General features: G+C 48.9%; 1 protein-coding gene across 2 annotated transcripts in view; it reads left to right on the top strand.

The window, feature by feature from the left end:
- The first annotated feature begins 2399 nt into the window (after window positions 1-2399).
- The window catches only part of KAT6A (lysine acetyltransferase 6A), a 116483-nt gene continuing 96035 nt past the window's right edge, over window positions 2400-22847 (top strand). Inside the window, exons 1-2 of one of the 2 annotated variants that reach the window (XM_051832297.3) lie at window positions 2400-2487; window positions 2781-3704. In XM_051832297.3, coding sequence (XP_051688257.3) covers window positions 3105-3704 — 600 coding nt within the window. In that variant the 5' untranslated portion in view covers window positions 2400-2487; window positions 2781-3104. Of the gene's footprint in view, window positions 2488-2780; window positions 3705-22847 lie in introns of those variants that run through there. The other variant, XM_051832298.3, reaches the window with a different exon arrangement.

Raw genomic sequence — 22847 nt, 5'->3', positions numbered from 1 at the left:
GCCGGACGCGTGAGAGAGGCGCGCAGCTGGGCCCCCGGGCCCCGCCAGGTCCTCCGCCCACTTTGGCTTTGGCCTTTTGTACCGGCCCCACGTGACCCGCCCGGCCGGCTCTTCCCTCACGGCCCGCCCCGCCCTCTGGCCCTTCCCGGCTCGCGGCCCCGCTCTTCCCGCTCTTCGGCCGCGCCCCCGCCCCCGCCCCCGCCTCGCCCGCCTCCCCCGCGCGCCGCCCGCCCGGGCTCTTCCCGCGCCCTCCCCGCGGCGGCCGTTCCCTCGCCACGCCGCCCCTCCCCCCGCGGCTGTTCCGCCGCCTCGCCGCCCCTCCCCCCGGCCGGAGCTCACTGTCTCCAAGATGGCGGCCGTGTCAGTTTGGGGCATCTCCGCGGTCCGGCCCGGGGCCCCGGGATCCCGGCTCTCTTTCCCCCCGGTAAGTAGCCGCGGGGCCGGCCCCCGGCCGCCCCCGGCCGCCGAGCCCGAGGCCGCGCCGCTCGGGACCCCGCTCCGCCGGCCTCGCGGGGCCGCCGGGCCGCTGCAGGCCCCGCCGCGGCCTGCGCCGCCTCCCGCTGCTCTGCGCCAGGCCTCGGGCTGTGGGGCGCCGCGGCCCGGCTCCCTCGCGCCCGGGGCCGGCGCCCGGCTCCCCTCCCTCCCGGCTGCGCGGCCCCGCGCGCGCGCGCGCTCGCGGCTGCGGCCCCCACCCAGCACCCCCGCCCCCCGTGCGGGGCTCGGCGCGGGAGCCCGGCGGGCGGCCAGGCCGCGGGAGCCCGGGTGCGCCGGCGAGCCCGCTCCGCCTGCCTCGGGGCGCGCCCACCGCCGCGGTCCCACCTGCGCCCGCCGCGCTGTCGGCTGGCGCTCGGGCCCCGGCGCGGGCCGGGCCGGGCCGGGCCGCGGCGCGCGGGGGTGACAGGCGGGCGGTGTTGTGGTGCGGAGGCGGCGGCACGTGCGGCGGGGTGGTGACTGCTGGCTGTCAGCCCCGGCCCGGGCCGCTGTCAACCCTGGAGCCGGGGGCGGGCGGGGGGCGACGGGGCTGCAGGACCTGCCGCGCTGCCCGGCGCCCGGGGCCGGCCTGGAGCTCGGGGTCCTGGGGAGGGGGGCGCGCGGAGCTGAAACTCCCTTCACGTGATTTCATTGTTAAACTTACTCCTCGGCTTCTGTTTGCATCGCGTGGAGGCGGTGGAGCAGCCCGCCAGCCAGCAGGCTGCAAGGGTGCTGCTGCCGTCTCAAGTTTTCTAAAGTTTCTCACCGTTCAGAGAGAGCGCGCGAAGATGCGCTCCAGGGCTTGGGGAGCGGGGCCCCGGGGGCCCTCGGAAAGCGGGCGCCCTCCGGCCGCGCGGGAGCTCTGTCGGAGCCCGGGTTCAAGTCCGCGGGAGACGCGCGCGCAGGCTGGCCGGCCGGACAGCGAGGAGCTGTCATTCATTCCTGCACCTGCCGGCCTGTCGGCTCAGGTGGCAGCTCCGCAGCCGGCCCCTGTGCAGCTCTGGCTGTCTAGTGGCTTTTTTTTACTTTTTATCTTTTGGAGTGGTCCTCTGATTCCGATCCCTCGCCAAGAGGAAGCGTTGTGGCGCTCTCAGGGGCTTCCTTTTTAGCGAACTGATTTTGAAGCAAGCCTTGGCTCAGGTTTGACGTTTCCTCAGCCTTGCCTTGTCAGCGGTAATAGTGCCAGCGCTAAGGCTGTACCTGTCTCCTTTGGGTGTTCTTGCCACCTGCAAGAACAGTTGCTGTTGGACCCAGTTTTCTAGCCCAGAACTTCCAGAAAACTGTTAAAACTTCTGCTTTTTTTTTTTTTTTGAGGCAAGGAATTAGTTAAGTCCAGAATGCATCATTTTAGTGACTTAAGAAAAACTCGTGTGAAAGCATGCCGGCTTTGACACCCCTCTCCAGGAGACAGTGTGTTTATATGTGTGTTTATATGTTTACTTATTGCTCCTGAATGGTCATTTCGAGCAGCAGCCCTGAACTTACAGCTTTATCCCGTCTGACTTTTCTGTACTGTCGCGTGAGCATTTAACCCGGTGATTCTGGGTCTTTCTCACGTCTAGTCCCCGTCTTCTCCAGACCGCTTAGGAGCAGTTGGGCGGTCACTACCCCCTCCAGCCTGTGGATGTCAGTGTCCTGGTTTGGGTTAGGGGACATCCTCAGCCTGGAACTCTGGACATTGGAACGAAATGGGACTGTTTTACAATTCTTTAAGCAGTCTCACAGCAGACTGTTCTCAGTGTTGTTCCAGTTTGCAAAGTTCAATCAGGTAATACTGTACTTCAAATGTGAGCGAATCGCATTTGTTGTGTCCTTTGATATATTAGTGAACAGTTTCTTAGGGGTTTTCTGCCTGTGTTACTGTTGCTGTCCGCTCTGAATGTCTGGAATTTTTGCAAGATGAAAGACTCACTCTTATTTCATTGCAGGGTTCTTTCTACTAATCCAGATACTCGTTGAAGTGCTGAATAGTTTCTTGGGGAAAGATGTAAAGGAAGAGTTGAAGTTCATAGACTGGTGAGCAGAGATTGGTGAGCGCAGAATAGCCAGCACCCCTCTGGTTGGGTGGAGCTTCAGGTCATTCATGGAACATCTCACCTCGTCTCCTCATTGTATCCTAAATTTTTTTTTTTAATCCCAGCAGTGTACATACATGATTGTTTGGGAATGTAACAGAAGGGAGTGAAAGCCTTCACAGTACCCAGTAAACATTTGTATTCGATTGCTTTAAAGTCTAGGGTGTTTGAACCATAGCTCATCGACGCTACAGGCCTCGACAGAAAACTGATGGTGTTTCCATTGTTTTTCAGGCATAGGATGCACATTGCTCTGCTCTGAAGGCGGGAATGCGGCGTGTTGAATTCTACAGCTTGGCCAAGAGTCCCGCCGGTGGTGCTGTTGACAAGTTTATTGGGAAGCATGAAGGCGTTCCACATGCCAGGCTGTGTTGGTTTCTGAAGGAAAAGGAAAGGGGCATTCCGCTGGCGTGAACGGAGGAAGGACCCAGGCCAGAAAACTTGTATGCTATGGTTAGCTGGTTCCCAGCCTCCGAGAGTCGTGTTTCCCATGGCGTAGGACTCACTCAGCATCAGGATAAGGGATAGCGACTCTATGGATGTACAGAACCCTTCACCATGGTAAAGCTCGCTAACCCGCTGTACACGGAGTGGATTCTGGAGGCCATCAAGAAAGTGAAGAAGCAGAAACAGCGTCCGTCGGAGGAAAGGATATGCAACGCGGTCTCGTCATCCCACGGCTTGGATCGGAAGACCGTCTTAGAGCAGTTGGAGCTCAGTGTTAAAGATGGAACGATTTTAAAAGTCTCCAATAAAGGCCTCAATTCCTACAAAGATCCTGATAATCCTGGGCGAATAGCACTTCCTAAACCTCGGAACCATGGAAAGTTGGATAGCAAGCAGAATGTGGATTGGAATAAACTGATCAAAAGGGCGTTTGAGGGCTTGGCAGAGTCTGGTGGCTCCACTTTGAGAAGTATTGAACGTTTCTTGAAAGGGCAGAAGGATGTGTCTGCGTTATTTGGAGGCAGCGCTGCCTCTGGCTTTCACCAGCAGTTACGATTGGCCATCAAGCGTGCCGTTGGCCACGGCAGACTCCTTAAAGATGGACCTCTGTATCGGCTCAGCGCTAAAGCGAGCAGCCCGGAGGGGAAGGAGACGTGTGAGTCTCTTTCCTGCTTACCTCCGGTGTCGCTCCTTCCACACGAAAAGGACAAGGTAAGAGCGGTTGGTAGGCATCAGCGATCCTCCAGCTGGGGATCCAGGCCTGCGACAAGGTCACGTTCAGAGGGTGTTGACACTCACATGGAAGCCATATCCAGGTTTTGTGTGTGGGGACCTCTGTGGAGGGATCATGTGTGGTTGGTTATCATTGTGGCTGTGAGAACTTTAAATAAAGGTGCTGATGGTTCCGTTACTCTGAAATATTTGAAGCCTAAGATTCAAGGTGTAGAATGTTGATCTACCTGGAAGAACTTGTTTAGATTAGAATTAAAAATTGACAAATGACTTTAAGACTTATACATAAAAATTCTTAGGCGATCTGCCTAAGACAGTGCACTGCCTTGCTGAGTGGCCAGGTGCTGTAGTTGATGTGAATTTGAAACAAGCAGATGACTCCCAGAGCCTGTCTCTGTGTCTGCCCTCTTGTTGCAGGTTTGCATTAGGAGTGAGAGGATCTAATGCCCCGTGGGGGTGGCTCAGCCTACTTGGCGTTCTTGTTTCAGCTGTTTGCCGTACAGATTTTGTCTTGTGTTCTGGCGTCTGCGTGCGATGAGGTCCTCATGTTATGGAAGGCAGCTCTAGTTACGGGGCAGCCACACAGTGTCCTGACTCACAAACGTTCTGGAGAGCTCGGGTCTGGTGCACGGAGGGGAGGCCTTACAGCGCTGTGCGTGCCATGCCCGCACGCTGTGCAGCTGACAGGATGGTGTCTCTGCGGTAACTTTGGCTGCTACAAGATAATTTGGGAATGAGGAGAATTTTGTCAGTAGCCGGTTCCCCCCACTCCCAACACTGACTTAATAGCTGTCAATTTTATTTCAAGTGCTCTGAGTTGTAGTTCTTTGGGGAGCTCTGTTTTGGAGTTGGGTTCGCCCTGTGAACTTGGAATAGAAGCATTATCTATGGTTGTGACTGTTAAAGTCTTTCTCATAGCGTCATGAATGGGTAGAGTCCCATTCACCAGGCAGTTGTGGGGCACTCCTGTGTTTATGGAGGAGTGTTGATGGACAGGCCGCCAGCATGCTCTGTCTTGTAGTTCCGTGCTGTGGGAACCTGACCTGCTAAGAACCGTTCCCTGGTCATGTGGCTGAAGCTGAATAAAATGTAACAGCTGGATTCCTACACCTGTTACCCAGTGATTTCACAGGCTAACTGCTTGGAAGCGGGAAACTATAGTGCCGTACCTGTGAGTTGAATATTGTTAAGTTCTTGTTAGAGCACTTGGGTATTTGCTTTTCTAGTAATTCCCTTACTTGAATTAAATCTTTTAACTTTTGAAATATTAGTCGGACATAAAAACGTGAGTTGGGTGTCCATTTAAAAGATAGTCGGTGTGGTACAGTGAGGGAGAAGCCCCGGCACCCCGGGGTTGGACTTTTGAAAGGCAGCGTGGGAACCAAGGGGTCCAGCGAGCCTGGTTTTGCAGCTGAGCCTACGCCCTTTGCTGAGGCCATTGCCTGGCTGGCACCTTTGTATTTTAAGTTCGATTCAGTAAAGATCTGCTGGTTCACTTTGGTTAGAGAAACCTGACTGATTTCCCCGCTTTAATACATAGTATTGTTAACTGAAGTAACTAAGTGTAGAGTTTGCACTGGGGAAAATTGAGTTTCACTGAGTAGACGGCTTGTGGGTGCTGTTGTCTTTGGAAAGCTGATTTTATGATAACATCCTTAACGTTAGAGTTGATGAGATTTGTTCTTTGTATTTATTTGAGAGGCGGAGGGAGGGAGGGCGGGCGGAGGGAGGGAGGTACTCACAGGAGCAGGAGTGCATGCTTTCTCGGCTTGTTTACTCCTCGGGTGCCAGCCTTGGCAGGGTGCGGCTGCAGGAGTGGAAGCTGGGCGCCTGGAGCTCAGTCCAGGTTTCCCACGTGGGTGGCCGCATCCCAACTACTTGACAGCCAGAGTGTGCAGCAGGAGGAAGCTGGAGTCAGGAGCTGGGGGTGGGCTTGGACCCAGACACTGCCAGGGAGCAGATCTGTCCACCCGTGTCTTGGTCCTTGAGCCAGAGGCCCCCCCCCCCCCCGTTCTTTATTTTTCAGTGAGGTCTTTGAGGAAAGGTTTCCGAGTGACTCTCGCCAAGCTTGTGGAAAGCTCACACTCAGTCCTGACGCGGTGGACTCCGGGGGCGGGGTTGTTCCTCCGATGAGCATGCCCTGTCTGTGCCTTTATTGTGTTTCCACCGTTTTCCATCCCTTCCTTCAGACCAGCCAGCCCGTTCCTTTGCAGAATTGTTTGGCTTGCTGTTACGAACACAGAGAACCTTAAGTAAATAAACAAAATCCAGAGTTTATTTGACAGTGCTGGAGAAAGGAAGTACTTTTACTTTTAGGCATTAATTAATTCAGCAACTAGTTGCTGAGTGCTGCTGTGGGCCACACACTGTGCTGGGACTGAGATGGCTTTGTTTTCTCTGCAGTGCCGTCTTACCTGGCTGCTGTAGGGTGGGTGATGTGGAGTGGCCGGAGCCGGGGCCTGTTTACTTTTTCCTGTATCAATTCTGTTTACTTACTTGTGATACTAACTTTCGGGGGGGACCTGTAGAACCTGTTAGATTTTTAGCAGCTAGGTTATTTTTGTTCTTTTGGGGAGATCAACTGTACAGAAGTATTTTTAAGAGGCATTTTTGAGAATATCAGTGAACTTCAGTGTGTTCTTACATTAAATTTCCTTCATTATTTTTTATTTATTTGAGAGACAGCCTGCCATCTGCTGGTTTACTGCCCAAATGCCGACAGTGTCTGGTGCCACGCTGCGGCTGCAGTTCTGGTCTCCCACGGGCATGGCAGGAACCCAGCCACTTGGGCCATCACCACTGCCTGCTCTGGTCTGCAGGCAGGAAGCTGGTGTCAGAGAAGTCTGAGCTGGGAGTCAAATCCAGGTGCTCCCATGTGGGTCGCGGGCACCAGTCGCCAGGCTAAACGCCTGCTCCCTAGTGTATTTTCACACTGAACAGTATGGAGGTGGGGCCAGCGCGGTGCGGCAGGTGAAGTTGTGGCTTGCGACTCTGGCGTCCCATCTCAGAATGCTTGTTGGAGTCCTGACCACTCTGATTTGGATCCAGCTTTCTGCTGATGGATCTGGGGAGGTGCTGGAGGATGGCCCAAGTGCTTAGGCCCCTGCAACAGATCTGAGAGACCTAGATGGAGTTTTTGTCTCCTGGCTTTGGGCTGGCTGTTGCGGGTACTAGTGGAGTGAACCAGCAGATGGAAGATCCCTGTCCCTCCCTCTCCCCCACTCCCCTTCTACCCTCCTATGTGTGCCTTTGAGAGAAATAAATTTCTTTTAAGATTTATTTTTTTATTTATTTGAAATGTGGGGTTACAGTGAGAAAGAGAGAGAGGTCTTCCATCTGCTGGTTTTGCTCCCCAAATGACCATAACAGCCAGGACTGTGCCAGACCGAGCTTCCTCCAGGTCTCCCATATGGGTGTAGGGGCCCAAGCACCTGGGCCATCCTCCACTGCTTTCCCAGGCACATTAGCAGGGAGCTGGATCGGCAGTGGAGCAGCTGGGACTGGAGCTGGCGCCCATATGGGATGCTGGCATCTCAGGCGGCGTCTTTACTCACCATGCCACAATGCTGGTCCCATAAATCCTTTTTTAAAGTAAAGTATGGAGGAGAATCTAAGACACTGTGACTTAACAGTTTTATCCCTGTGATAAGATGAATTTCTGAGCTGCCTGTAGGGTGTGTGTTTAACTGTGTTTGCTGTATGTCAGGTGTCACTTCAGTGCCCTTTCCCTTGGGGGCGCATTCCCAGACGCCCAGTGAATGTCTGAAGACTGGCTCCCTGGCAGCTGATGGTTCTGCTTAGGAGCACACAACTTCTGAGGGTCTGCAGTGTCACAAAAGCCATATGCATTCAGGGGAAACTGTACTTCATAGTTTTAATTTGGATGTCTTCTGCAGGCTAGTGATCTTTGGTGTGATGATTTTTTGCAGTGCTGGTCGGTGTAACATCTCCTAAGACCCAGGTGTGTGCTGTGTTAGGTGCATTAGAAATGTTTTGATTTATGGTCTTTTCAGTTTTGTTGGGTTTCTTGGGATGCAGCCCCTTCATAAGTAGAGGAGCCTCTGTGTGTACCATGTTTTTCCCCATACATACATACATACATACCTGTGATAAAGTTTGTTTTATAAATTAGGCACAGTAGGAGATTAACAGAGATGACTTTATTATAATTGAACCAGAACAGCCACAGTAGTATAATCTAATCAAAGTTATGTGAAATTTTATGAGTTATTTATTTCTGGAATTTTCCATTCAGTATTTTTGGATCACAGTTGACTTGGGCAGTTCAAGCCATGGAAAGCAAAATGCAGATAAGGGGAGGACTTCTGCGTACAGATCGAGTCGTGTGATCCTCATATAACTAGCGTGACTCTGTGGGCACCAGCAGTGAGTAGCAGCTGTGCCTGTCCAGATGAAGATGCTGAGTTGTGAGAGATTCGCAGTGACTGGCACAAGTCACAGGAGTGTGAGAGGGAGAGCTGGGACTTGAACTGGGGCAGTCCGTGCCTCCCACCTCTGGGAAGTAGTGCGGTGTGATGCCTGCCAGTGCACTCAGGACCAGAGTTGCGAGTGTCAGCTTCATAGTGCATTTCCCCTTTCACTGTGTCCCTCTTTGCCTCTCTGTATCATAAAACAGATTCTACAACAGACTTTGGATCAGTGATAAGAATGTGTCAGGAACCAAACATGAATAATACAGTTTTGTATTCCTGAATGATGTTTTGTTTTATCTTTCTGTTTTTTTCCTCAAATACAAACACAATTCTTATGCTTACTAATTTTCAGTTGTCACCAGAGTTCTGATTTGCAGTTTCGGCCTTGGTTGCATGGGTGTACTAGGGTTTGAATTTGGAACAAAATGTTGCTTCCTTGATTTGGGATAGAGGTGAGGATGAAGGTGTGTAACTGGCTAAAATAGCACCTTTCTCATATGTTTCTTTTGTCTTGAAATATTACTGTACAACAGCTTGTTTATTCACTTATTCAATACTTAGTAGACGTTTGAATGCCTAGATTTAGGTCCTGTGGGGGATTGAGCCAGAGATGGGAAATAAATAATTTGGAACCCTGGTTTTTTTTTGACAGGCAGAGTGGACAGTGAGAGAGAGAGACAGAGAGAAAGGTCTTCCTTTGCCATTGGTTCACCCTCCAATGGCCACTGCGGCCGGCGCACCGCGCTGATCTGAAGCCAGGAGCCAGGAGCTTCTCCTGGTCTCCCATGCGGGTGCAGGGCCCAAGAACCTGGGCCATCCTCCCGGGCCACAGCAGAGAGCTGGCCTGGAAGAGGGGCAACTGGGGCAGAATCGGGCGCCCCGACTGGGACTAGAATCTGGTGTGCCGGCACCGCAAGGTGGAGGATTAGCCTAGTGAGCCGCGGCGCCAGCTGGAACCCTGTTTTAATTTATAGAAATACAGCCTTTTCTTTTACAGTCTGTGTTTTTTTTTTTTTTTTTCATAACAAGCACTACTTTTTGTGAAATAATTAGATGTTTCTTGGATGAGACTTGTTCCTCTTTGAGACTGTGATAGTCCATTTAAAAGTTGTCTTTAGGCCGGCGCTGCGGCTCACTAGGCGGCTCACTAGGCTAATCCTCCGCCTGCGGCGCCGGCACACCGGGTGCTAGTCCCAGTCGGGGCGCCAGATTCTGTCCCGGTTGCCCCTCTTCCAGGCCAGCTCTCTGCTGTGGTCAGGGAATGCAGTGGAGGATGGCCCAAGTGCTTGGGCCCTGCACCCCATGGGAGACCAGGAGAAGCACCTGGCTCCTGCCTTCAGATCAGCGCGGTGTGCCGGCTGCGGCGGCCATTGGAGGGTGAACCAACGGCAAAGGAAGACCTTTCTCTCTGTCTCTCTCTCACTGTCCACTCTGCCTGTCAAAAAAAAAAAAAAAAAAAGTTGTCTTTATACACTGAGTCTTGGAAGGGTTTGTGTTCTTTCAGGAGTTAATTTTCACTGACTTGAAACTTTTGGGTTCATTTTACACACTCAGAATAATGTGCTTGAATATACATAGTTAATTTCCCATATTACTAGTACAAAAAAGTATGTTGCCGATGGCAATCAGCCGGCTCGTTGAAGGATTCTTACTCAGTGGTGCAGCGTCGTGGGACGGAATCACAGTTTGCTGAAGCGTTCATTTGGAAAGGAAAGAGAAGAGACGTCAGCCAGTGTTATTGTCCGGGTTGTGACCCAACTGGGTAACCTGGGAGCAGAAGGCTCGAAAGGTGGATTTCTTGCCTTCTACTTGTGTTGCATCTCAGTGCAGTAGACTTGCATTCAAGTCTGAATTATGTGTTTCACTGCGCTTTGTATCTTAAAGTGAGTGGGGCTTTGACAGGGATTTAGATATTTTGATAGAGATACTGCTTAGATTGGGGATATGTTTTCAAGTTACTGAGTGTTAAGGATTAAAACATTTTGATTTAGATATTTTGATAGAGATACTGCTTAGATTGGGGATATGTTTTCAAGTTACTGAGTGTTAAGGATTAAAACATTTTGATTTAGCTATTTGGAAGTGACCTTTATGTTAAAATTGTTTCACATTTCGTACATTATTTAAGAAAATTGTTTATAAGTGTAAGCTTGACCGTTTCAATTTCAAATAATCCTGTTGCTGTGATACATTATAAAAAGGGCAGTGAATACTGGTTGTCCCTGCTGGTAAACTCAGGGATGTGTGGACTGCTTGACCGAGTGCTTGCTCACTTAAAAAACAAACCACTCAGAAAGCAAAGGTGCTGCAGAAAGTTGCAGGTACAGGGATGTGGATAATGAAGATTTTGTGGTGTTATGAAGTTTGATCTAAAGAATTTCTCAAGTGTATTTAATGACTTAGTTTTTTAATACCATACATATCTTACATCATTAATTATAGCATTTTTTTGGTGACTCTCAGTGTGCTGGACCCTTACTGTCAAGTTGTTGAGGTGGATTAATTGTAAATATGATTAGGAATCTCAGCAGACTTTATTTATTAAAAAAAAAAAACCAGAAATTTAAAGATAACTCAGGCAGAGACATGTTTATAATACACCATTTGTTTCAGTGTAATCAATTTTGCAGATTTTTTGGTCTTATTGTTAGCAAATGTGCTTAGGAATTTTTGGTAATTTTGAGCCTGTGGCTTGCATTGCAAAAAAAAATTTGAGCTGGTCTAGCCTGGGTTAGCCATTATTAAAAGAAACTTGCCAGCTTTGCCAGTGCGCCCAGCCTGGATATTTCCCTGTGCTTGCAGTCACTAACAGGTCCCTTGTGGCAGATTGATAAGGTAAATGGGAGAGATCGAGGAAGGCCACAGGTGGCTTCCGGATTAGCCTGCAGAGGCTCTCAGAGGCTGTCCTCACCCCAGCCTTTCTTTTTTGCCTGTATCATATTGCTTACAGATACCTGTTACCAGCTAACGCTTGTTAAGAGGTCTTGGTGCCCTGGGCACTGATCTGAGTGCTTGAACTTGTAGTTACTGAAGTCGCAAAACAGCTCTGTTCTGTTTTGTAGACATAATGTAATATGATAGAATCACTTCAGTAGTAGCACGTGGCACCTCATTAAAAAACAAACGGAAAATGAGTGTAAAGAAACGCAGAATACTTTACATTTCTTCTTATCCTTGCTTCCTGTTTTCTTATTTAGTTCATCCTGGACATAGGAACAGTACTGTGTTTTTACATTATACTTACCATTAATACTGGTGAAAGCAAATACATACCAAGAACTGTTCGATAACTGTGGAAAAAATTTATATCACACTCCAGGTCCCTGGAGTTTATAAGAATCTCCTTCATTTTTTTTTTTTTGCGCTTTTTTTCTTTTTCTTTTCCCACTTAAAACTTTTCAGAAAAGACATTTCTTCACTTCCTTGGTTCTTAGCTGTGTGAGGGCACTGACAACAGGTACTGAGCTTGCTGTTCAAAGTAAAATTTAAAAAATTATTTTCTAGGGAACTGGAGAATGTTTCTTAAATCTACAATAATGAACATTTCCAGGCCGTGATTGAAATTCTATTACAAGAAACAAGTGCATGCTGCTGACAGGAGTGAAGAGCTGCGCTCTGCTCAGATTGTGTGCTGGTTGGCCACGCCGGGCTGGGACAGTTCACAAAGGGGCTGCGCGGGTGAATGAGACCAGCGGCTACTGTGCCCTTCTGCCCGTCCCAGCTGGAGTGGGATTAGGGCTCACTCAGCTGCAGCTGGGTCTCAGGGAGACGAAGGCTGTTCCTTCTGGCTTTTTCTCTTGACAGCGGAGTCAGAGTTGCCAACAGATGGCTTTCATCAGCTCTGTGCAGAACTCTGTGAATTCAAGGCCAAAGAGTGACTTTCAACTTCATTAGGGGACAGGTGAAAAACAGTTTGTAGTATGGCACTGTTTTGTTAAAGGTTGAAATTAATGTTGCATGTAGATTTGCAGAATACCATTCTGGGTCAAAACAGGTTTTAACTGCCGGCTGTGTGGTGGGGCGCTCGGAGACTGCTGAGAAAAAATAAATCTGGCCATAGTGTGGACTGAGGTATATTTTGTAGTTGAATTATGTAATATTTACAAACAACATATAAAATCTTAGGGAGAAAAATGGAATCTCCTGTATTTTGTAGGAGTTTGAGCCTGTAGTAATCTTGGAAGACAGTGATGACAGTCTTAGTGTCTTGTCCAGTGCCACACAGCAAGTTAACATCTGGGAGAATTGTTTAGTTCCCGTTCAGTTGTGTGCTTTTGTCATCATGCTGTAGTACTCCTGTGTAGTACTGAAGGGCAGTGAGGATGGAATGACGTAGTCAGAGCTCGCTCAAGAGACGCCCTAGAATAAACCCTGGGTCAGAGAATTTTGGTGGTTTGTCAGTCTGCATAATTCAGTGTTTGAAAAGATCTATATATTCTTGGCTACAGAGTTGAAATAACTTTTTTTTTTAAAGTGCTTTGTTATGGCCCCAATTAGAGGAATTAGAAAGTTTTCTTCCATTTAGCAAAAGATTAGAAGGTGAGCATGTTGAGCTACCTTAGTACTGGGAGGAAAAGTACTGCTGTTTGAAAAAATGTCTGCCTACAGGTCAGCCTGTTTTGGGGGGTTTGCATCATAGATAACCTCTGAGTGAGTTGGGTCATTGCTTAGAATTTAAAATTCTTGAGACTGAGGTAGAGTGGGGTACAACCCTTATTAATCAGCAAAGTAGTTTTTTTTTTTTTTTTTTTTGACAGGCAGAGTGGACAGTGAGAGAGACAGAGAAAGGTCTTCCTTTGCCGTTGGTTCACCCTCCAATGGCCGCCATGGCCGGCGCGCTGTGGCTGGCGCACCACGCTGATCCGATGGCAGGAGCCAGGTGCTTCTCCTGGTCTCCCATGTGGGTGTAGGGCCCAAGCACTGGGGCCATCCTCCACTGCACTCCCTGGCCACAGCAGAGAGCTGGCCTGGAAGAGGGGCAACCGGGACAGAATCTGGCGCCCCGACCGGGACTAGAACCCGGTGTGCCGGCACTGAAAGGCGGAGGATTAGCCTAGTGAGCCGCGGCGCAGGCTGCAAAGTAGATTTGTGAAAGGTATTAACTGTGAGTGGATCTCAAGTGTGCAGCCTTGACACATATTTGGGAGGAGCTTTAAAGATTTGTAGTATTTCTAGTACATAAACCTTATAGGGAAGGCAGGAGACATCAAATTGTTTGGCCTTAAAAATTCTGCTTTTAAATTTTATTTAAGATGGGGAGAGAGACAGAGACAGATGTTCTGTTTGCTGGTTCACTTCTCAAGTGTCTGCAACAGCTAGGGCTGGGTGGATGGCCGGGACCCAAGGAGGACTAGCCATCACCTGCTGCCTCCCAGGGTGCAAGTTACCTGCAAGCTGGTGCAGGTCTGGCACCCACGTGTCCCAGTGTGCCAAACTGCTGTTCCCCGACCCCCCATCTTGTCTTCACTGCTCCTCACAACCAACAGTTCATTTTTGCATTATTCCTACTTTGTTGTAAACCTTAGCAAGTACGTTAGACTAGTGCCAAATAAAGGTTAAAACTGGGGCAGTTATTTGTAAGATAACTGGGTGATTTTAAGCTTGTCAGTATAACTTACTAAGAGGAAAGTAACGAATGTAAAAAGACACTCTGGCAGCTAAAAAAGATGAAATCTGTGTGTGAAAGAAGAAAGCTGCTTGCTTTGCCGGTGACCTTTTGCGCTCACAGGGGTCTTAGCAGGTTGTGCTCCAGGCTGCTTGCCCTGCAGGGACCTAGACAGCTGCCGTTCAGGCTTGGTTTTCAGCTCCTTCCTGCTCAGTCACTGGCTCCGGGGAAGCGCTGAACTCCAGTCCATAGAGCCTGCAGTAGAACTCTCAGAAGCACCATCCCGGTTTTGCGTGAAGCCATACTTGAATGGTTTCCCATGTTTCTGTTGCGAGGCATCTGTAAAGATCTGATTTAGAGTTCAGATCTCTTTCACCATTTTTCCTGCCTTATTTCTTTTCATGCCAGTTTTGTTGGATTCTGTAACATGACTCTAAAGCTGTTCTTTGTAAAGCAGTGGTTCTTGACACTAAACCCACTTTTGAATCACCCAAGAAGCCTTAAACAAAGCAAACCACTTAAACTAGACCCCAGCAGTGGGACCCACGTTCTGGTTGTCAGGGTGTTTTTTTAAGAGTGTGTATCTCCTGCTTCAAGGCTTAGAGCTGGCATCTGTGTGGTGGGGACTGGCTGAGGGAGGCAGGGGACAAAAGGAGCAGGGACTTGCTCACGCATAGTGGAATTCCGGCAGACAGGTGCAGAGGCGTGCCTCACGCCCCCTCTGTGGGCGTAGCCCGGGCCAGGACGGTGTGCTTCTGAGACCCTCTGTCTGTCCCTAACCCTGCTCCTCGCTACCCTCACACTTGCTCCTTGTCTCTTCCATTTCTCACCACAAACGTGGTTTGGAGAAAGTCACCTGCGTGACTCTGATGTCATTCTTTCACTCCCTTGGCCTTCTGCCTTGCCCTCAGTTTCTCCCTGGACTCCCGCACCAAATGGGCAGCCTTTTAACTCAAATTCAAGCCAGTCGTGTTGCTCCCAGCTCCTCATTTTGGAGAAAATCACTCAGCCGTGTGGTGGGGTGCCACTTAACATGTTGTGGTCTACTCGCAGCTCGGGGTGCTCATCTCTGGTCTGTTCTCTCTGCCGCAATGCAGTGCTTCCTCCAGCCCTTTTTGTCTTTTCCATTTTCAGCAGATACTCCCATATGCTGCTTCCTGGAGAAAATGGAATCCTTCTGTCCACATGTGCTCATTCAGCTCATACCCCTCACATGCTAACCTAAATACATCTGCGCTTATTTTTACCCCCCTTCTAACTTCTCAGGGGATAGTGAAGTGTCAAAGGCTAATCTTTTCTGTTTATCTATTTAGGTCTGGGATCCTATTCTCTCCTGCCTCAGGGCCGTTGCTCCATCCATACTTTTCCTAGTCTTTTTTTTTTTTTTTACAGGCAGAGTGGACAGTGAGAGAAACAGAGAGAAAGGTCTTCCTTTTGCTGTTGGTTCACCCTCCAATGGCCACTGCGACTGACGCACGCGCTGAACCGCAGCCAGGAGCCAGGTGCTTCTCCTGGTCTCCCATGGGGTGCAGGGCCCAAGCACTTGGGCCATCCTCCACTGCACTCCCTGGCCACAGCAGAGAGCTGGCCTGGAAGAGGGGCAACTGGGACAGAATCTGGCGCCCCGACCGGGACTAGAACCCGGTGTGCGGGCGCCGCAAGGCGGAGGATTAGCCTAGTGAGCCGTGGCGCTGGCCCCTTTTCCTAGTCTTTTAACCCTGCTGCCTTTCTCTTTGACTTCCTAGCTCCTAGCATGCAGAATTCCTTCCCATAAGGGGCAGGTTGGTAAGGCACAGCAATTTGAGTCCCAGCTGCTCTGCTTCCAATCCAGCTCCCTGCTGATGACCTGGGAAAGCAGCAGAGGATGCCCTAAGTGCTTGGGCCCCTGCACCCACAGGGGAGGCCCTGATGGAGCTCCTGGCTCCACCAGCTGTAGCCCTTGTGAACAAGATCCAGTGGATGGAAGATTTTTCTCTCTCTTTGTTCTCCCCCCACCCCCACACTCTGCTTTTCAAATAAGTAAGTAAATAAATAAATGTTTTAAAACATTACTAACATTTGACACATGTGTACACACACTAAAAAAAGTCCCTCCTGGGGCTGGTGTTGTGGTATAGTGAGTAAAGCTGCTGGTTCCAAGCTGGCATCCCATGCAGCCACTGGTTTGAGTCCCAGCTGCTCCACTTCTGATCCAGCTCCCAGCTAATGGCCTGGGAAAAGCAGTGGAACATGGCCCAAGCATCTCATGGGAGACCTGGGAGAAACTCCTGGCTGCTAGCTTCAGCCTGGCCCACCACTGGCTGTTGTGACTATCTGGGGAGTGAACCAGCAGGTGGAAGATTTCTCTCTCTGTAACTGTCTTTGAGATAAATAAATAAATCTTTAAAAGAAAAAAAAAAGTCCCTCCCATCAGAGTAAAAACAAACAAAAAACCTGTCCTCCAAATGTTTCTGGCTGCAGCCTGTTTCTCTTCCTTCATTTTGAAGCTTCCTGAAGGGCTGTATCAACCCCAGATCTGATGTAGTCTGTGTGGCCTTTGGCCCAAGAATGCTGCTTGCATAGTTTCATTCTTATTTTACCTGATCTCTCAGTATCATTTAGTACTTGTTGACAGTTCTTTCCTTCTCCTGCCATTTTTTTTAAAAAAAGATTTATTTATTTGAGAGGTAGAGTTAGAGAGAGGGATGAAAGAGAGAGAGAGCGCGCGTGCGCTCACTCTTCCATCCTCTGATTCACTCCCCAAATGGCTGCAATGCACGGCCAGGTCTGAGCCAACCTGAAGCCAGGAGCCTGGGACTCCATCGCAGTCTCCCACATGGGTGCAGGGGCCCGAGCACTTGGGTCGTCTTCCACTGCTTTCCTAGGTGCATTACCAGGGAGCTGGGTCAGAAGTGGAGCAGCTGGGACTTGAATCAGTGCCCGTATGGGATGCTTGCATTGCAGGCAGCTGCTTAGCCTGCTAGGCCTCAACACCGTTCTCAACTGTTGAATTCTTGAAATGTGACTAGTGGACTCAAGGGTGGAATTTTTAAAAATAAATTTCTTGTTTTATTTTCAGTTTCATTTGAAGGGCAGAGTGATACACAGAAAGACACAGAGAGACCCTACATCTGCTCCTTTATTCCCTAAATGCTTTGCAACAGCCAGGACAGAGCCAGGCTGAAGCCAGGAGCTAGGAACTCAGTCTGGGTCGCGCATGTAGGTGGCAGGCACCGAAGTCTTTCATGGTGTGCCTAGCAGAATGCTGGACTGGAAGCAGAGCTAGAACGCAAACCAAGTATTCCAGTTTGGTACGTGGGCGTCGTAAGTGATGTCTTAACCATTGTGCCAGACGCCCTCCCCAGAACTAGACTTTTAATTTTGTTTCATTGTAGTTCAGTTGAAATAGCCACCTATGGCTAGTAGCCACAGTACTGGACAGTACAGACAACAGACCGTCGTTAGAATGGTGTTTGGCACTTAAGTGCTCTCTACGTTTACCGTCATTCTGAAATTAAACCTACTTGTCTACTGAAAACCCTTCAGCGCCAAATGCTCTGGTATGGCACGTGTGATTTGTAACCTCCTGCCCCGCATTGCTCCCCGTTTGCTGTTGCTTGATCCACCCTGTGTTCCGCTCTGCGGTGGCTCTGCAGGTGTCTGAGCCTCGGGCCAGCACCAGCAGCAGCGTCTGAGCAGTTGATGGACACTTGAGCGGACACTTGAGCTGTGTTCCAGGTCTCCAGACTCAAGTGGGCGGGGCCTGCAGCAGCCGTGCGGATCCCCTCCAGGCGGCTCCTCCCTCTGTCTGAGGGGCTTGCCTTTCCTCACATTCACCACGTGTTCTTTTACTCCTGTGTTTTGTTTTTGTCTGGAATGATTACCTCTTCTGTCTTCCTCATCAGTGAGTTCTTATTCAGCCTTGCAGGTATAGTTTTAGGCATGCCCTGTTTCTGTTTCTCCCCTCTTTCCCGGGCTTCCTGAGAGCACTCTTCTTGCTCCTGACGTCCTACACTATGTTGTTGCCCATCTCCTGGGGGTGCGGCTGGGACCTGGTTTTCATTTTTATACCCCCTTCCATCTAACGTAGTGTCGGTTGCTTTACAAGTGTTGATTGAGGATCTTGTAGGGTTAGGTGCAGGCTGAGAGAGCCCCTGGCTCTGTGGCTGAGACACATGGTCAGCGCTCTCAGGGGACAGGCAGTGCTGTGGAGACCGGAGTCAGTGTCAGTGTGAGAAGCCTGTGAAGGGGGCAGTGTTTCCTGCAGAGGCGGCAGCGTGCACAGAGGCCTGGAAGCAAAGCGTTGTTGGCACGTGGTGCATGTTTCATTGGATATGAATTTTACAAATCACACGTCTCACTTCTGTATTTCGGTTTTGAAGTCACTGCTTTCCCTGGCAGATGTTAAATTTTCTGTGCTTCTCTACTGATAATGCTTTCTTTGAGCTGATAGTTAAGGTGTGATAGGCCAACCTCCTAGGCAGCAGGATATACTTGTTTAGTTTTTGCCTTTCAAGGCAGAGAAAAAGGATTTGTTTTATCTAAAAATTATTCTGCAGGGTGAGGACCACATCAGTGTTGGTAAAAGCAAACATCTCTCGAGAGTCAGCCAGGATTTTAAACTAGTAACTTTGAAGTTAGAACCCTGAGAAAGCATAGCATTAAGAAGGCTGAGTAAGTATATATAGATATGAATATTTATCTCTGTTAATAAACTTAGAAAGTGAGCCATTTGTCCTCTCACACTGTATGGCCGCTGTAGGTTAAAAGAAGAGGTAGAGTTTCAGATATGCTGCAGGAACGTGGGATTCCTCAGCTGAAGCATACCGTTGGCCACTTCCTTCAAGGGGAGGCTTGTTCTCAGTTACCAGAGAGTATTCCAAGAAGTTAAAACTATTTCTCAACAGATAATATATTCATCAGTGTATAACATTTTAAAAGTATAAAAGCATGTTTCCTGAACACACTCTTCTAGTTCCTATTCCCTTCCTGGGAGGCCGCAGTTTGATGTTTCTCGTGCCTTCCAGAGAGGTTTCTAGGTGGATGCAAGTGCTCATCTGACCTGTGCACCATATTGGCAGCATACCTACTCCCTGCTGCACCATACTCCCCGTTGCCTCCGAGTGCATTAAAGAGCAATCCATGTCACTGCCTGGTGGTATTCCATTGTATGGCAGATTGTGATCTATTGTTAAATGGAAGTTTGTCTTTTTTTTTTTTTCTTTTAGGGTTTATTTTACTTATTTGAAAGACATACACACACACACACACACACACACTCACACACACTCACAGAGAATGAATCAATGAACAAATGAATGAACTTTCATCTGCTGGTTCACTCCCCTAATGGCTACAGTGGCTGGAGCTGGTCTACTCCAAAGCCAGGAGCCAGGAGCCAGAAGCTCTAGCCAGGTCTCCCACATGGGTGGCAGGGCTCAAATAATTGGGCCATCTTCCACTGTCTTCCCAGGCTCATTAGCAGGGAGCTGGGTTGAAAACAGAGCAGCTGGGACTTAACTAGGACTCTGTGGGATGTCCCTTGGCTTAGTTTATCACACCACACTGCTGGCCCCCCTTTTTCAAAGTTTTTTCCCTTCTTTTAGATATTAACTTATTATTAAATATTAATTTATTAACCATTATTAAATATTAATTTATTATTAAATATTTATTTGAGAGGTAGAGTCACAGAAGGAGAGACTGAGAGAAGTTTTCCATCCGCTGGTTCACTCCCCAGATGGCTGCAGTATATGAGGTACTGTTTTCCCTATACCTTTTTTTTTTTTTTTTAAAGATTTATTTATTTGAAAGAGTTGCAGAGAGAAGGGGAGATCTTCCATCCACAAGTTCACTCCCTAGATGGTGGCAGTATCCAGGGCTGGGCCAGGCTGGGCCAGGCTGAAGCCGGGAGCTTATTTCAGGTCTCCTGCATAGGTGCAGGGGCCCAGGCACTTGGACCATCTTGTGCTGTTTTCCCAGGCCATTAGCAAGGAGCTGGATCAGAAGTGGAGCAGAGGGACTTGAGCCGGGGCCTATGTGGGATGCTGGTGCTGCAGGCAGTGGCCCTGGGGTCTTGGATTTCTAACCACCTCCCAAGTATTCTGCTGTGGCTCAGATCACATTTTGAGTAGTTAGTTTCTGTAGCACTTAATCTCATTTTATTCTTGACCATTATCCTGCTCATTTATTTATTCAGCAGGTTTCTGTGTATGTCTAGGTCCCCGGCACTATTCTACCTGCTAGGCTTCTATGTTACAGGGATGCTAAGTAGATGCTTAGTTCTCAGTCAAATGGGGAAACCAAGGTAATAGCAAGTATATATAAGTGGTAGGGGCCAGTGCAGGGAACTCTGAGAACTGCGAGTACAAACACTGCTTTATGAAAATACTGAACAAAGTTTGTCTGATATGTTAACATCTAGGTTCCTAATAAGTGCAGCATGGATTTATTTATCACTTTATTTGAAAAGCAGAGAGACAGACAGAGAGAATCTTCCATATACTGGTTCACTTCCCAGTTGCCCAGAAGAGCCAGGGCTGGGCCAGTGCAAAGCCAAGAACTCAATGAGGACGTCTTTTATGGGTGGCAGAGCCCCAAGCACTTGAGCTATCCTCTGCTGCCTCCCCAGGTGCACAGTGACAGGAAGCTGGATCCAGAAGTAGGAGTGGCCAGGACTCAAATACTCTGATACTGGGTGTGAGTGTCCCAAGTGGCTTCTTAAGTACTGCGCCAAATGCCTGCCCCTAGCATGGAGAGCTGACTGAATGGATCATCAGTTTGGAAGAGTTGTTGACAAGCTTTCCTGTGGATGAAGGGCCAGATAGTAATGTTTGAGGCTTCGCGGGCCATATGAGGACAGTCTCTGACTGGCTGCTCCGCAGAAACAGCGTTAGGCAACATGTAATTGATGGAGCATGTGTTCCAGCAAGACTCACAAAATCTGTCTGCAGGATGCGGCGTTTGACCTCTGCTCTAGAACTGTGGTATATCGTTCTCAGTTGTCAGACATGGAAAATAGTGTTTGTTTATTTATTTTAAATATTTATTTTTATTTATTTGAAAGGCAGAGTTAGAGCACTCTTCTGTCTGCTGGTTCACTCCCCAAATGTCCACAATGGCCTGGGCTGAGTCAGGCCAAAACCAGGAGCCAGGAGCTTCTTCTGGTCTCCCATGTGGGTGCAGGGACCCAGGCACTTGGGCCATTTCCCGCCACTTTTCCCAGGCCATTGCAGGGAACTGGATTGGTAGTAAAGCAGCTGGGTTTCCAGCTGGTGCCCTTTTAGGATACCCCTGTTGCAGTTGGTGGCTTAACCCTCTACACCACAATGCCAGCCCCAATAATTTCTTTTTTTTTAAAGCCAGTTCTTTTTTTTTTCCTTTTTTTTCTTTGAGAGGTAGAGTTATAGACAGTGAGAGGGAGAGACAGAGAGAAAGGTCTTCCATCCATTAGTTTACCCCCAAAATGGCCGCAACTGCTAGAGCTATGCCGATCCGAAGCCAGGAGCCAGGTGCTTCTTCCGGGTCTCCCATGTGGGTACAGGGGCCCAAGGACTGGGGCCATCCTCCACTGCACTCCCAGGCCACAGCAGAGAGCTGGATTGGAAGTGGAGCAGCCGAGACTCAAACTGCCGCCCATGTGGGATGGTTGCAGGCGGAGGATTAACCTGCTGCGCCATGGCACCAGCCCCCCAGTGATTTCTTAAAATAACATCACTAATTTATAACTTGAGCTGTTTCATACTTGGGGATACTGCTGAGAATATGTCATGCATGTGAAGCTTTTCCTGTCTATTCCTGGGAAACAAAGGGTTAATATCTACTGGCGAAATCGTGTTGACTCCTGAAGAGTTACCCAGATGCGTGTTTCCTCCTTTATATATGGGAGGAAGAAGCCGTGATAGAAGTTTTGGAGCGTCTCAGCATAGTTCACAGTGAAACGTCTCTAAGTTGCGGTAATTCCTAGAGCACAGACGAGAACAGCCCTGGGTACTCAGCCAATTTGGTCTCTGGAGTTTACCCTCTGTCGCCACCACTTACGTTGTATGAGCTTGAGCGTAGTGTTCTTCATGGGGTAATGGTACTGTCCACAGTGGGGGGATCCTAAGAAACCCCAGATTCCACAGCACCTGGCAGTAGCCGTGGGAGACGGGGAGCCCTCAGTAGATGCTGTTCTTTGCTTCTTAACTGCCCAGAGCAGCTGATCCATGCACTGAGGGGAACAGAAAGCTAAGTTCCTGCCACAGAGAATCTTGACATTTTCTTGGAGGTGTAGAAAACTAGAAGAGGAGCACTTTCAAAATGACATGCGAACAAGTATCAGGCCTCTCGATGGCACGTGTGCCTCAGATAGGTCAAAGTGTTACTGACTTTTGGAACTGGCAGTCTTAGGACTTCTTTCCATTGAAACCCTTATTTTCACAGATACAAGATGAAATGACTCTCCCTCAGTGTTTATATGTTGTCTTTATGTGTAGAGGAGACTCTGCCCTTCCTCCGTTAGCCAGCTGTTACTGCCTCTAGATTAGGAAATCCTTTATCTCGAAGCTAAACTCATCTGTTTCAGTTTAAGCATCTAATAGCTTGCTCTACATATTTTGAATACTTGGTAAATGTTGATTCAAATAATTTTCTGACCTCAACAGAAAATGGAAAGTAACTATTCATAGTCCTGACTCCAAATTACATAATTTTGATTTCTCTAGTATTGCCTGTAGGAATGGCTTTCTATATTTTTGTAGCTCTGTAGTAAACTGACTGAGATTTATTGCAAAACTTAGAATTTGTAATTGCTGTTAGTCTTGTAGGAAGTGAGAACTTTCGACCCTCTGAAGTCTGATAGTTGAGTCTATGAAGTAAACTGACAGTAGGTAAACAGGAGAAAAAAACCATTTTAATTGCACGAGTATGCACGAAGCCCTGAAGAGTAGGAGAATCAGAGAAGGCTCAGATGATTGATATATATCACTCATTCTAAGCTACAGAAAGGAGCGGCCTGGGGCCTCTGATGCTGGTAGTTGGGTAATAAAGGTAGGGGCAGACAAAAAGTCTCTGAAGTAGGGCCAGCATTGTGACATAGCAGGTAAAGCTACCACCCGCGAGCCC

This window comes from Oryctolagus cuniculus, chromosome 2, assembly GCF_051225735.1.
Source record: "Oryctolagus cuniculus isolate XC-2025 breed Fujian yellow rabbit chromosome 2, ASM5122573v1, whole genome shotgun sequence".
Taxonomy (NCBI): Eukaryota; Metazoa; Chordata; class Mammalia; order Lagomorpha; family Leporidae; genus Oryctolagus; species Oryctolagus cuniculus.
The sequence above is the reverse complement of the archived record's forward strand: the minus strand, read 5'-3'. Positions and strand labels throughout refer to the sequence as shown.